General features: G+C 36.0%; 1 protein-coding gene across 1 annotated transcript; it reads left to right on the top strand.

Moving 5' to 3' along the window:
* Positions 1-12,657, top strand: NFIL3 (nuclear factor, interleukin 3 regulated). Its single transcript, XM_031059057.1, has 2 exons — positions 1-94; positions 8,668-12,657. Exon 2 carries the CDS (start codon positions 8,861-8,863, stop codon positions 10,232-10,234), a length of 1,374 nt encoding a protein of 457 aa, XP_030914917.1. The 5' UTR covers positions 1-94; positions 8,668-8,860; the 3' UTR covers positions 10,235-12,657.
* Positions 12,658-15,702: the final 3,045 nt, after the last annotated feature.

Genomic DNA, 15,702 nt, shown 5'->3' with positions numbered 1-15,702 from the left:
CGCGCCCCGCGGAGCGTCCCCACCCCGCTGCCCATCACCCCCCCAGTCCCACCGTCTCCTGCAGGCAGGGATCGCCAGACAAAGGCCCTCGCAGGTAGGCACGAGCTGAGCGTTTTCTGTCGTTTCTTACGTAACGAACGACAACAACATCATAAAGGGGGGAAAAAAATCGTCATTGCCCAATTCTGTAATTTTTTTCCCCAAGTCAGTTTGGCGTCGCAGTGGCTGTATGTTTGGTACTCTGGGGCCAGCTTGTGCTGTGTCCTCGATAGGAGCATAGCTTGAAAGTTGCTGATGAAAACTTGCCTTTCAAGATGAGGAGATATTTATTTTTTATTTTTATTTTTTTCATTTTTAATTACTAAAACGGTTCTCCAATACGTGAAACTAACATCACTGTGCTTCTGACCAAAAACCTCCCAACTGAGTTCCCCAGCCACAGGCTTTCTGTCCATTGTACCTGCTATAGGAAGTAGCAGCAAAGTATTTTAAAAATGTAATATTCTCGGTAACTGCATAAACTTTTCTGCTACTTGATTGTCAGAGCCAAGTACAGCCTTGACAGTGAGGCTCTTTTGGAGTTACCGTTGTGTTAAAAACACCCTCCCTTTTTTTTTTGTTGTTGTCCTTGTAACTTGAATGATTGCACTTAGTTTCGTTATGTTTGCTCCAGTGTGTATGTAACCTACTTTGAGTTATCTTTGCCCTCTTCAGTAATTAATTAAATCCAGAGCCTTGCTTGAAATATTGCTATGTGCATTGCTTTTGTGGTCCTTATTCAATCAAAATGTTGACTTTGATGGGAAACTCGAATGAATAAGAATTTGGTGTTTTGGCCCAAAAACCTGATTTAAATAGACAAGTTCAAGGACTACTGAATAAGGATTGTTAATAACATTGGCACTAACAGTTACTGTTACAAAAGTTCTCACTTCGTAGATATCTTTGACTGTTAAAATGCTAATAAGCTTTAGAATATTCTGCTTCCGCTCTAATTTACTTTATATTTTTAACTCGTGCTCCAAAGGACCCTTAACTAGCTTTCAAAATATCCAGCTTCCTGAATTTGCATCCAAAGCCTCAAGTCTCTGCTGTTTTGGTGGGGGTTGTTTTGCATTTTGTTTTGAGGTTTGAGGTGGGAATTTTTTGTTTGTTTTTGGTTTTGAGAAACTGATGTGAAGGTGTCAAGAAGCTAGGAATCTTCCCATGGGCAGTATGAACTTACATGACCTCCAAACAGCTTATCTCCTTCCTTAAGAAGGAACAGTATTTGCCTTGCTTTGGATGAAATTTATAGAACATACAGACATTCTATCTATTGCAATAGAGTCAAAAGAGAGTCTGAGAAAGATCTCAGCACCATGCTGCTTTTTTGCAATCTTTTATCTTGGAATAAAACTCTTAAATAAAATAAACCTTTAACTCATTTTAAATTGACTTATTTTAACAAAAAGTTATGCAAACTAGGCTTATGCAATAGTTTTTTTCCAGACGGCAATCTCACTGCTGTTATAACATCACTGTGATGCAATAATATGAACAATAAAATCCTCTGTTTGAGTCTTATTACACACTGTTAAGCAATGTATCTGACTCATCAGCTTAATTGACTCTTCTAGGTGACCTTGCCATGATCATTACAGCCAGTTATGAGATATAAATGTGCTTAGGCTATGTAATAGAAAAAAAATGCAAATAGATGGCCAATTCCTGCAGTCCAATCTAAAAGAAAATGACAATTCGTTTCCGTGTTAGTATTTTACAGTTTTAAAGCCTTACCTTACAGTATTTGAAAACATTTTTTTGGTAGCTACAAGATAATGTAACTGTCTAATACTCATGATTAGCATGACTGTCAAAAACAAGATTGTGTAAACAAGGGAATGCTTAGTCTTGACTAAAAATGTGGTAGAAGCAGTGTTATTAAAAAAAATTTTATTATAAGGTAGATCTGAAATAAATCTAAAGCCATCTTAGATACCTTGTGTTTTTTTCCTAATTCACTTGTTGAATTGGTCCTTGTCCAAAATAGCATGCTATGAGATTGAATTTCATGGCATAAATTAAATATATACTCTATTAGGAAAAATGCCTTATTTAGACATGGCTTTTTTCCCTTTCTTGAGTTGCTCCACCTTGGTGTAATTTTCAGTCTGTCCTGCAGTATTTGAATAATTAACCAGTTTTTGCTATAGAGGTGTCTGCACAACAGCTGACAGTATAGATGCCAGTGCTGCAAGGCTTCTCTTTGCAAGTCGAATGCAACCCAACAAAGAAAATAATGCTCAGCATGGGCAGTGGTCTGGATCATCTCGCAGAATTGGAACTCTAAAGATTGCTATTTCTCTGCTCTGTGTGCTCTGAGTGGTAGATAACAGCGATTTACAGCCAGCGTTTATTTTATATATTTACTTCAGTTGTTATATAACAAGATACATGTTTAGAGCATCAGCTGGGATTAATTGACATAATTCTGCTGCCTTTAAATAGAGCCATATAAATTTAGGTCAGCTGAAGGTCTGGTCCATGGTTGGCATTTTAAGAACACAGTTCAATAATAGAAAGCTATTTGTTGTCAGAAGAATTAATATTTGATTTTGTGGGCTTTTTTTTAATGGTTTGTAACTAAGGGAAACCTGAGATTGTATTTCCAGAACATGGTTGCTATTAAGTTATAGCTTTTCACAGTCTAGTTCTTCCTGCTGTCAAGTAGCCATTGAAACGAGAAACATACTGTCATAGTACTATAACTTCAGTAACAGTTGTTTCTACTGAGGCTTTATTAAAATACTGGAAAGTGATATGGTGTTATTAAATTGCATATTTACATATGTATACTGTATATATTATATATATGGAATTAAATATTAACCCAAGATATATTTATTTCCTCCTCAGTTTTAAATTTTTACTTGGTGCTATCAGTAATATTCTTAGATCTTGTTTTTCACCATTTGAACCAGAGCAATAAATAGCTTGTTTTGGGAAATGTGAACAGATCTGGGAGAATCATACTGTCTTCACAAGGAAATGAAAGAAAATGTGGGACAATTGGCATTTATTAAGCTTCACTGATCTTTTCTGAATAACAGCTACCCTTAATGTATGTTTTGTGCTCTCCGAATAGAAATTTTATTTCTGTAATTTACCTTCAGTAAGCTGGCCATACTTTAATGAGTTAATTTGTAGTTTTTAAGATAAAATGTAACTTAAGCAATTTTTCTAACAAAGAAAGCCTTTTGTAAAAATTACATATGACATCAGCTTTCTGTGTACAACGTGGAGTTGGGTAATATGAATTTGCAATAGTATTTCAAGTTCCATGATAATCTTATTTATTTTTTCCTTAAATTTGATTGAACAGTGTCATAATAAATGATTTCTGATGTGCCCGATGGAATATATTTTGTGGACATATTCCATTTTTTCCTTCAATAACACGATCAACATTTTAGCAAAAGTGGGTCATCTTGTACAAAGTTATCATCATCAGTGTTCCACTGACCTAATTACACATTGGTCCTGAAACAGTAAGCACTTAGGATGTCTATGAAGTTGTAGGAAAAGGAAACTGCATACAGGAGCAATACCTCTGCATTTCTTCATGCTGTGGTCACATATTCATGGTCCTTATGCACATTACTACGTAACAGCAGAAATTGGTGGTGATATTCGTATGGTAAATGCTTTCCCCTTTGTGACTGCAGATACCCTGTCCATCATAGCATAAAATGCAGTCACCTACGTTTTCTCAAAAAGTTGTAACTTCATTTGTTCATTGTTGTCTACACCCTCTGGCCCACAAATCTGTCCCGGGATATCACTATTTCAGTGTATCCAGCATTAAAGCTTTTCTTCAACAGGAACATGAACTCACAAACTGTTACAGGTAATGGCCAAGAAGAAGTATGTTGAAGGAGTTCAGTGGAGATTGGAAATACCCTGGATTTCTGAATTATGATCGTGATAATGATAGGTGCAGAGTTTCATGGCATGATTTTTGTCCATGGAAAGCAGTAGAGGTAGAGTATCTCCAAAGTTTTTCAGCAATGTGCATGCACCACCTGAGCTTAAACTCCACTTCCTGTCCCATGTGTGTGATGAGAATGATATTTTTTCTATACCTCATAAAAGTACTGAGATAGATAGCATCTGGTTTTGGAATACTTTGAAGATAAAGTGCAAAATATATCTTTCAATTTTCCAAAATTTGGATGGCAAACTGGTAACTTTCGAATCTATGAACAATTTCTGTTGTAGTTTATCTGATATGCAGCCAGATTTTCAAAATTGATAAACTGGGGCAGAAAGGTGGCAGTAATATAATTAAAGATACCTATGCAAAACATGGAAAACATCAATTAAAAATAAGCAGGGACATTAAGCGCAATTGTTTCTCTGGAGTGTGCTATATAGTGGTGGTGATGATAGAAGCATGTTTTTTTTCCTAGAACAAAAGAAGCTACACCTAACTGTTATTTTCTTCCATTTTTAAGGACTGATATATATTCCTTTTGTAGATTCAATGATACAAAACTGAATTGTGTTTGAGTGTCCAATGCTAGAAATAGGATTTCATTTAGTGTGATAGAATCACTATCAAAATGCTAGAGCTGTAGAATGAAGCAGTCATTTTATCCTAGGATATGTTTGAAAAATTATGCTTGGAAATAGCTTGAATTATTTTGCTAAATATAAATGAAAGCATGCAGTTACTCTATGGACAAGCTTAGGTACATGAGGAGGCCCCCATACGTTCTCTAAAACAGAAATTATTTATGTAACTACATTACACAGAAGAGAGTAAGCTTGTGGCCTAGTCCTCCAAACTGTAAGACCTTTCCATTATTACAGTGTGAATATGTAAATCCCCAGGATCAGGTCTTGAATGTGCCATGTTGTCGCTTCAGTATTTTTTGAAGTCCCATGGGTAAATTAATTTTTGTGATTTCTGTGTGCATAATTTTTTGCTTCAACAGCATGAGTCCTATACAACAGTCTCATTAATACTTGGATCTGTGATTGTATTCTGCTTCTGCTGAAGTCAATGGCAGAATTGCTGGGGGAGCAAAACTGGCTTTGTAATTAAGTTAATAGGGTCGAGTGTTATTACATTGTAGAATTGGCACTCAATGCCATTAACATCAACCAACCAAATGTTGGTTTTATAACACTTTATGAGGGAGTGATAAAGCCATTGAAAAATTAATCATAAGGGAAAATATTGGAATTTGAAATGTAGTCAGAGGAATCATTGCAGTTCATTAATTTATGTTTAAATACTCATGTTTTCCAGTGGAATTATAAAATGCAAGTGAAGTGAAGGGAAATGGCTGGTTCCATTGAAGGCATGTTGCCATTATCATCAGATGGAATTTGTTTACAGACTCAGCATTGGGCCGATCCACATGAAGAAGTATTAGTAAACAAGGGGTTTGACTCCTGTTTGTAAAACCACAGTTCCAGCCACCATAATAAAAGTGCTCAAGAAATACAGAAAGAGTTAAAGACCTTTTGTTGTTTGTTCATTCATGAAAGTCATGGCATTAGGTGTAACTGCATAAATAGCAAATCCGCGTGACTGTGTCAGTGGGTTACATGTCTGTCTTGACAGTTTTACTGATGGACTCTGGCAGAGAGCAAAGTTGAATATTGCATGCAAAAACACGATCATTTTGATACATGCTTAATATTTGCTGTGGATTGCATGCTACTTACATTCTGTCTGTTTGTGCCAGGAACAATGTGTACAGGAGGGAGACTGGCCAAAACAGGAGTTAACAGTGCTACAGTGAGCAGATTGGGCCATGCCACTGTACAGTCTGCAGATGTCCCATGGAACAAGGGACAGGAACTCTGCAGCTGGTTGGGCTAAGTTCAGCTCAGTGCCAGTCTTAGGCTTGCGGGAGGATATTTGGACATGCAGTTGAGTTTTTATCTATCAATATGGTCATCTTGATGAACTATGTCATTAGTCTACATTTGTTTAGGGAAAAAACAACCCACAATCCAGAAACTTTTTTGCTAATTATTATTACCATTATTAGTATTTTTCCTAGACCACAATGTTGGACAAACACTGAAGTGGAACAGCTTTGAGCTGGAGACCATACTGATAGACAAGGTCCAGATTCTTATCCTGATACAGTCTTGTTCAAGACTAAACATGGCTTTTATATCCCATGGAAATAAAAGATAGGAATATTATAGGTGAAAAAAAAAGGTATTTAATCTGTGTAGGTATGGTTTTGTTCTTCTAAAATATCCAGTGATTCTATAAGTTCTTCCTTGCTTATGCTACCATTTCAAGTAAGTGTAGATGTTTTAGACTATATGGTGCGTGTATATATATATATATATATATATTAATAATAATGATGACATATGCATATTAGTGTGTGTTTTCTGGAGAACAAATATCTCTCTGGTATTGTTAAATTCAGTAAGAGCTGTGAACTGATAAGGACATGGAATTTCACAAAAGTTGTTTTGAGCAGTTTTTGCTTAGGTGAGAGTTGGCTGAGATACATACTAGGAGACAAGTAATGATTTCATAGGTGTTGAGTACATGATACGATTTCTTGCTGCATGCCATGGAATGTGTGTGCTACTGGTACAGGTGAATACAGTGATAGTAGTGGATCAAGACAATTACAGATCAGTTACTGTGTAGTCCCAGTTCTACAGGATAATGAAATTAAATCCCAGTATTCTATTAGTGTAAAATGATGCTACAGAGACTGAATAGTCTACAAATGTGACAAAAGGTCAAGTGGCCTTGTCTTCTCTCTTTTTAAAGTGTTGAGTTATACTGCATTTGAAATTATATACATGTTAATTAAATAATTGATTCCCTGAATAAGTGAAATGGACAAAATGTCTATACACCTACTTCAGCAAATCGAACTGTACTGAAAATTTGGAGAAACAGATGTTGCTTTGCTGTAGGGTTCATCTTATTTTTAAACCTGATCCAGCTCCTTCAGTCTTGACAGAAAGCTCCCTTTTGACTCCATTTGAAATTTTGGATCAGGGTCTAACTATGTAACTGTTTGTGTATTAGAGGTACATTTTTTCTTTTCAAACTGACAATTTGTGGTGCTGCTTTTGCACTAAAATATTAGATGGTGTCTTTGGTGTGGTTGGTGTCTAACTCTTTTTTTCATTAGGGCTGTATTATCAAAGACAAATAGTTACATGTCAGTAATTAACCACGGATTTTGGGAAATTCTACTTAGTTGTTCTATTAAATGTGTTAATTTTTTCATGACGGACGAATTGGCATGGTTTGATGGAACAGAACCCAGCTTGAAACCTTAGTCTTTATGACCCTGCTTAATTGTTACTGCATCACTCATTCCCCTTTTCTTTCTGGAAAACACAAGAAAAATTGGCAGAATACAATTAATTAATTCTTTTATAACTTTCTTGACTGATAATGCTAAAATTAGTTTCATTAGTCATTGTAAAAACATTCCCAGTAAATAGAGTCATTAGTCTGAAGTGGCTGATTATTTAATTTTTTTTTTTGATTGTTTTCTGGTTGTACAGGCAAGAATGATTGCTGACTCGATAGTCAGTTCTACAAAAGCACTTGGCATACTACATTCTTTTCACCAGGAACATGACTGACTGTAGAAAATTAGATACTGAGAAGCTGTGTCTAAGATCAAGACCAAGTGATCTTGGCATTTTTGCATTAAAAGGCACTAAATAAAACAAAGGCCAATATAAACTGTGAAGTTCAAATTTAATGATTAAAATGTCTGAAGCTAAAGGTTAAGCTAATTTTTATTTGTTAATGGTAACACTTCTGGGTCTAAACTTTTACTTCAATGTGAATACTGTTTCTGGAGGTGTACGTGCCTCAATGGTATTAAACTTTACTTTGACATATTACTACTATTTATCAAAATGCAAATTTTTAATTAAATGTTATTTCTCTAACATATTTTTCAAAATGGATTTTAACATTTTCTTTGTAAGATACTAAAAAATTACATAATTTTAAAAAAAATATTTTTAGTTAGGTACTTCCCCAAATTATGTGTGTGAACTTGCTAGTTAAAATTAATATGATGGATACAAACAATTATATATATATATATTTATAGGATTCAAAAGCGGCAATTAAATGCATAATAGATAAGCATTGGATGATGGATAATGGTGGTATTTTAAGACAATAGAAAACACTCCTTCTCTGAATCAACTTATGCTATTTTTAATCCTTGAAGGACCCAAATATATAGCATTTCTAAGTCATACACCACAGCTGTTTTCAGAAGAGATGCTTTAATGTGGAACAGGATACTTTGCAATGCTGCTCATCATCATGCTTCGTGTCCTGCAGCTTAAAGTGTTGTAAGGTTTTAGTTTGGCCAGTGATGTCATGGAAGGTTCTGTGACAGCGTTACTGTAGGGTCAAAACTCAAATGTTTTTTAATTGATTCTTCCTTGGATCACATAATATTTGTTTCAGAAACAAATGTGCTACCTCTAGGTGTCATGAAATTTAGAATATCAGTAGTTTCAGTGTTGAGCTGTCTTCATATCACAGCAGGTTTAATGAACAAAGTTCTTGTATAAAATATTTGTCAATAGCTACTTCTCTGTGTTTTGATCCAGCAATTCCTAAATAGTAATAACATTCTCTATTTATTTCAGGCTTTTAAGAAGATTCCCATTGAATCTGCTAAGAAAATTGGTTCTAGACAGACATTTCTGCCTGAGATTATGAAAGAAAAGGAAGAATGTGTGTGGATTTAAAATTGCTTTATTTATCAAGTTGTGGAGTGAGAAGTACTGTGGAGATAGCTTGCTCTGTTGCTTACTGTAGATCTTCTACAAATTGTTTCTGATGCAGCTGAGAAAAATGCAGACCCTCAAAAAGGAGCACGGACCTGTTGACACAAGTAGCAATGTGGACAAAATCATGGTACTTAAGTCGACCTTAGCAGAAGTATCTGAGGAATTGTCTACAAATGAAGATATACTACTTACTGAAGCAAGTAGTGGAAAGAGCAAATCTTCAGCTTGCCGGAGAAAGCGAGAATTCATTCCAGATGAAAAGAAAGATGCTATGTATTGGGAGAAAAGGCGGAAAAATAATGAAGCTGCCAAAAGATCTCGTGAAAAGCGACGACTGAATGACCTTGTCTTAGAGAACAAACTAATTGCACTGGGAGAAGAGAATGCCACTTTGAAGGCAGAGCTGCTTTCATTGAAGTTAAAGTTTGGTTTAATTAGTTCTGCGGCCTATGCCCAAGAGATACAGAAACTCAGTAGCTCAACAACTGTGTATTTTCAAGATTATCAGAGTTCCAAATCAAATATTAATTCATTTGTAGATGAACATGAACCATCTATAGTTGGTAGCAGTTGTATTTCTGTCATTAAACATTCTCCTCAAAGTTCAATATCTGATGTGTCTGAAACATCAACTGTAGAGCATACCCAACCAAATCGTATACAAAACAACTGTAGAAGTCCTGAAAATAAGTTCCAGATTATAAAGCAGGAGCCCATGGAATTAGAGAGAGAACCAAGAGATGACAGAGGTTCATATAAAGCATCCATATATCCAAACTACATGGGAGCTACCTTTAATGTGTACTCACATTCTCCTCCTCTCTTGCAAGTTAATAGGTCCTCCAGTAATTCCCCGAGAACGTCAGAAACTGATGATGGTGTAGTTGGAAAGTCATCTGATGGAGAAGATGAACAGCAGGTTCCTAAGGGTCCAATTCATTCCCCAGTTGAACATAAAAATGTTCATGCGACAGTTAAAGTTCCAGAAGTGAATTCTTCAGCTTTGCCTCACAAGCTTCGAATCAAAGCCAAAGCCATGCAAGTTAAAGTGGAAGCAATGGATAATGACTATGATGCAACGCAGAAGTTGTCGTCACCCATTGACATGTCCTCAAAAAGACACTTTGAGCTTGAAAAACATGGTGTGCAAAACTTGGTGCATTCTTCTCACACTCCTTTCTCGGTTCAAGTGACTAATATCCAAGACTGGTCACTTAAACCAGAACTCTGGCATCAGAAGGAACTCAACGTTAAAATTCAGAGTGGTTGCAAAACTGGAGTTGTTGAAATAAAAGACAATATCTACAATGTCTCTGAGTCAGAGAATCTCTATTTGAAGCAGGGCATAGCAAACTTATCTGCAGAGGTTGCTTCACTTAAAAGACTTATAACTACACAAATCTCTGCATCAGACTCTGGTTAATTTACTACTGAAAAAAGGCTTATTGTTTCAAAGGATGTCATTTGCAGTAGATCAATATGTTTTGTATGATGCTGAATTTTCACTGGACTTGTGATGTCATTTCACTGTAATGTTCACATAATGTCTGATTGGTGTCTTTTTGTGCACAAATTATTATGAAGACTAGGTTGTGCTATGATCACTATGCCTTGAGTATAGTCAAGTAGCCTGAACAAAGGCTGTATATAGTGGACTTTAATTTCTTTTTGTTCTACTACAAAGCGTGCAAGTTACCAGTTACAATAAAATATTGGTGACAAACATAGAACATCTACTCCAGTTCAGTTGATTTTATGAACTTGTAAATAAGTTGTTAATTAAAAACTGGGTTTTTTCTTACACTGTGCTCAACTTCACTTACATTTTTGGTTTTTGCAGCCTAACAACCAAATTACAATTTACAACATGTGTGATCCTTCTGGCCACCTTTTTCCTTAACATGTTTTTTAGAAGAGAAGTAAAGTGAATATTTATAAATGAAACAGTACCAATTTATAGCCTTAGCCTTCTTTAACTTATTTCTTAGTAGAAATTAACCAAAAGTCCTGCAAATTCTAACCCAGTAACTAATATCAACAACCTTTTTTTTTCTCCTTCAATCTCAAATGAGACAGTAATGAGTTTCCTGAATGTTTTAGTGTAACAAACAATTTTTCAATATTATAACTTGGTGTTTTAGGTGAAATTAGTTAAATCAGATTTGTGCATCTGCAAAGTTTTCAGAGCCTTGCAGTGACACAATTGGACAGCACCATCTCTGCCAAGGGGTGGCTTGCATCTGCAAGGGGTGCAGGCATGGAAAGTCAACCCCTCCTGCATACCAGCATTCTGTCCATGGCAGACCATGGGCCACCTGTACATGAAGTATAAGACTACTGGATTTGTAAACTCTGAGCTCAGCTAGGTAAATACTTACACAAAGGCTAGGCAATAGCAGTTGCAGAGTTAAAGATCATCTGCTATTTTCGTTCCCAGAATGGGACATAATGCAATTATGCATGAAGTAAGTCTTGCCAGCAATTTGTCCCTAGTTTCAATGGCTTAATTAACTGAACTGGAATACCTTGGCTTGCTAAAGGGCATTTTGCAAGAGCTTCTCAGATGTAAAATAGAAGCTGTGTGAAGAACTGCACAATCTAGACACTGCTAGCCCCTTACAACTTATACAGATGATTAGTTCTTCACTTGATGACTGGACAGGGCTGTGGTGCTCTTTGTCTTTCAGAAGAGCCATTGAACCATGGAGTCTAGAATTGTATCACATATCCTTGGTTTGGCTTACCAAAATCTTTCATTTTAAAACTAAAATTAATTCATAAACAGAGCATAAACTTGGCAGAGGTTCTTTTCATGATACTTCCCCCTTCTTTTAACATACTAATAAATCAGACTAACAAATAAGCTTTTTCTGAAACGGCTTTTTATTAATTGCCATACTGTATAATGAATTGAACCTTTCCATAGGCTTAAAATACTAATTAACAAAACAATATGTAGGTATTGTTTTTTTAAATTAATACTTGACTTGAGTGAGAGGAAGTTTGTCAATTTTTTGGGGATATGAAGAGGAGTCTGAGTCACTCCTGATAGCTCTGAAGCTTGGTCCAGCAGTCAAGGCAATGGCAGAACTCCCTGATGTCAGTGAGGACAGGATTTGATTCTGTGCCTTTTCAGGAACTGATGATTCAGTTGTGTTCTGGGAGGACCTTCGCACAGAAATCACTGGTACTTTCTGAGCTTTTTTGAGCCTTCTAACTGCTGTGCTGTGTTTGTGGCATTCAGAGTTGATAAACTGCTATTCTTTTTTCATGCCTTAATGATACAATAGACCCCATAACTGGGCTCTGTATGTATTTGGTAATTAACATAGATGACATTTCAATGTTACTGAAAATAAGCTCAGGATTATTGCATGAAATGTAAAAATTTGCATTGAATGATGGGGATATGAAACATGAGGCAGTTATGGCTACTGTCTCCTTGCTTGCTAAGTATCTTCTGTAAGCAACAATAAAATTCTTTAAATATTTTGCATATTATTTATCACATGTAATGTGTTCAAGGAGAGGACTTAAAACTCTCAGTGTTGCCATCAGTGTAAGCCTAGATCTATTGGGTTTTTTTCCATTTCTTGTTAGAATTGTTTGTCATGATGGAAGAATGTTGTCCTCTTTCTAGCTCATTATATATTTTGTGTATTTGTTTTGTGCAATTAATACTTAACAGTAATGATGTAGTTAATTTGTTGAAGGATGTCATTGCAAGAAAGTTATAGCATGGAGCTTAGGAGCACAATCAGATGTTATTTATACTCCCTTTATACCTTAGTGTTATGCTTCATTTGAAGAAAGAAATAAATAATTTGTCTTTTGTTCAAAACCAAATCTAAACTACCACATGCTTTTCTATTATGTTCATCATCATAGTCCAACACAGGGGCATTAATTTTGGTTGATGACTGATCTTCCCGAGCTGAAGTTGCTGTTTTTCCACCTAATACTTGGAATATCTTTCACATGCCTATTAAAGGTACAAACTGCAAGAGTGTGGGTGGTACATGCAAAGCCCATTACTGGCTACAGCTGCTGACTCTGAACTGCTCAATTGCGGTAACTGTTATGTAGGTGGCCTCCTCATGCAGAGCCCTCACCCTGCTTGCTCATCTTTATCCTTCTTCCCCTCAGGATGTGAAATGAGGAAGATGGATTGTCAGTCGTCCTGTGGGGGTGGGGAGGGAGAGTGCAGTGAGACTGCCTTCAGCTGGTACACAGTTATCTAAGTGTAGGACCTGATAGCTGTGCTCTTCCAACCTGCCTTCCTTGCACTGCAGAAAACATGATCAGCTTCCATGGAAAAAGTATCCCTGGCTGGCCATCTAGTCTGTCAATGGGACATCGGAAGGTTGGTTTTGAGCACAAAATGGGCTTTATGTAAGTGTGAATAAACTGGCAAAACATCCTCTAACTTGCAAAAATTGTTGTAAACTTAGCAATTGACAAAACAACACAAAACATGGCAAAAGGGGAATCTTTCTCATTTAGTGTCTTCAATTACAAATGTTAAGGAAGGCCACATACAGAAACTGGTAGTTCTGAGACTTCTCAGTATAAATTCTCTTTAATGATAATTGTTAGTGTGAAGGGCTTCATGGAAAGTAAGAGAAGTCTGAAAAATGACTGTTGATTAGCAAGGTAAACTTTTTCCTAGTGATATCGACTGGTGGCTAATTGACAATGCAAAGTGTGAATACAGCTCATTCATTAAATTTGCCTAACTTAATTGGGTAAAAACACAGTAACATAGTCCCATGTTCTATCTATCAATGCCAATATATGCCCATACATATACTGAGTCCAAATGTTAGGATTTTCTGAATACTCTCAAATTTCTATCTTCAGTAAAACTTGCGTATTGCATGGGATATATTTAAATTTTATTAATATTCTGTACAGCCCAATATGCCATTGTTCAAGAATAGGAGACAGGTAACTGACAATTCCTGATTATTCTTCTCTTGTTATTTTCTCCCTAATGTCTATTTGAGTAGTTTATGAGACCAAAACCACATCTGTGCAACTTAAATGCAAAATTGTGCAATAAACATATTCCTGAAGTTTGGTTAAAACAACCGCTAAAAATCTTTTCTACTTGCTAGTACATGAATATGCTGTTGAAAATTGTATACAGTGAATTTAGCAAGGAAGTCTGAGAATACAATTAATATGGCCTTTATTATTACCATATTGTTTGAAAAATACTTTGATAGCTTATTGCACAATACAAGGTTGGTAACTACAAGAATGCAACAAAAGAATTTTTGGTATTTCTTGCATAAGAACGAGTAACATATTGTTCCATTTCAGTGCCAAATCAAAAGTTAAAAACACCAGGCAGAATCCTAGGTCTTTAAAGTCAGTGTTAAGTTCTACTTCCCTTGATGAAGTAGAGTTTTTCTGTGTACAATAAGGGACTCACTCAAGAGAAGTAACATCGCCAGGATAGACACTTTACAATTCCCTCCTGGCACAAACTCCTAGTGATTGTTCTATCTCTAAGGCTACTTCTCATGACAAAACAGTGATATACAAGTCACTTTATACATATCACTGGAACTGTAGAGAATTTCCTCACTACAAAACAGAAGGTACCCGGATACTCAACAATTATTTATTCAATGACAGCTCTAGAAGGTCTTGGTGAACTAGGAGCAAAAGGTCAGAGAAGAGGCACAGTATTTATTTGCTTGGAAGAGAAAGTGTCAAAAGACATTTGGTTTCAGTACTCCAAAAAATAGTGGGAATACATCTATGCTTTTTATTAGTTGGCCAGCTATTACCCATACACTGATCACAATGCTGTCACTACAGTTATAGTAATTCCCTCTGAAACAATATGGAGCTCCACAGGATTACAAACAGAAGTGCCTGGGAAGAGCACAGGGCATGGGACTTTGCCGTGATTTGATGTCGGTTTGTCTCCGGCATGCAAGCATCCTCCCTGCTTTTAGTGCATCTGAAAGAGACCTTATCTGAAAAAGCCTGCATCAGTCCAAACATTCTGAGGAAGCTAAATGGCCGTCTAATACTACCAGCATTCAGATAACAAGGTATTTCCTCCACCATCCCTCACTCCCCTGACAAGTCAATGCACAACTCAAAACATTACCCAGCTGTTAGACCTTTTCATGTTATTCAGATTCTTAGATGTGCAAGTGGGCATCTCACTTAATGACTTACACATATAAAACAATCAGGCTACCCTGCTATCTGTATGTGCCAGTGTTGGTATCCATTATGGTACATTCTGAGGCATGATGCTAAACAAGCTTCTAACAATCTGGACCTCTGAAAATTCTCTTAAATTTGGTATATAAATATACTGAGAACATAATGCATTCATTTCCATGGCAGTTCTGTTATGAAACCCTGAAAGCTGAGACATTAATGCTTTGTATAAAAATCAGAAAATATCAAAGCGTAACATTGTATCACAACTAAGAGCTGAAAAGATGATAAAATGCAATGACCTTCATTGTAGCAGAACACTGTTTTCCTTTCTCTGTGTTCTTGACGCTATAGACATGAATAGATAATACATATGCTCAGTAAAAGACTTGGTGACATATGTTCTATAAAAGCCTCATAGTTAAAAATGTGAACAAGCAAACATAAATGGGTAAGCAATACTATATTGGACAAGTGACAATAACAGACAACATATATGAACTGTCAGTATTGCATGGGACTGGAAGGAATTGTTTACATTTTCTCATTTTCTGTAATAAGATCACTTAAGCAATAAATTCTTAGCTTTTTCTTTAAAGAATATTTATGTCACTGAAAATAAACAGGAAGAGGGAAAACACCACTGATTTGATGGTATTGACAGGTATCAGAATGGGATATTTCAAGTTGTCAGGGACCAACAAT

This window comes from Geospiza fortis, unplaced genomic scaffold, assembly GCF_000277835.1.
Source record: "Geospiza fortis unplaced genomic scaffold, GeoFor_1.0 scaffold167, whole genome shotgun sequence".
Classification (NCBI taxonomy): domain Eukaryota; kingdom Metazoa; phylum Chordata; class Aves; order Passeriformes; family Thraupidae; genus Geospiza; species Geospiza fortis.
This window is presented reverse-complemented; position numbering and strand designations above follow the sequence as displayed.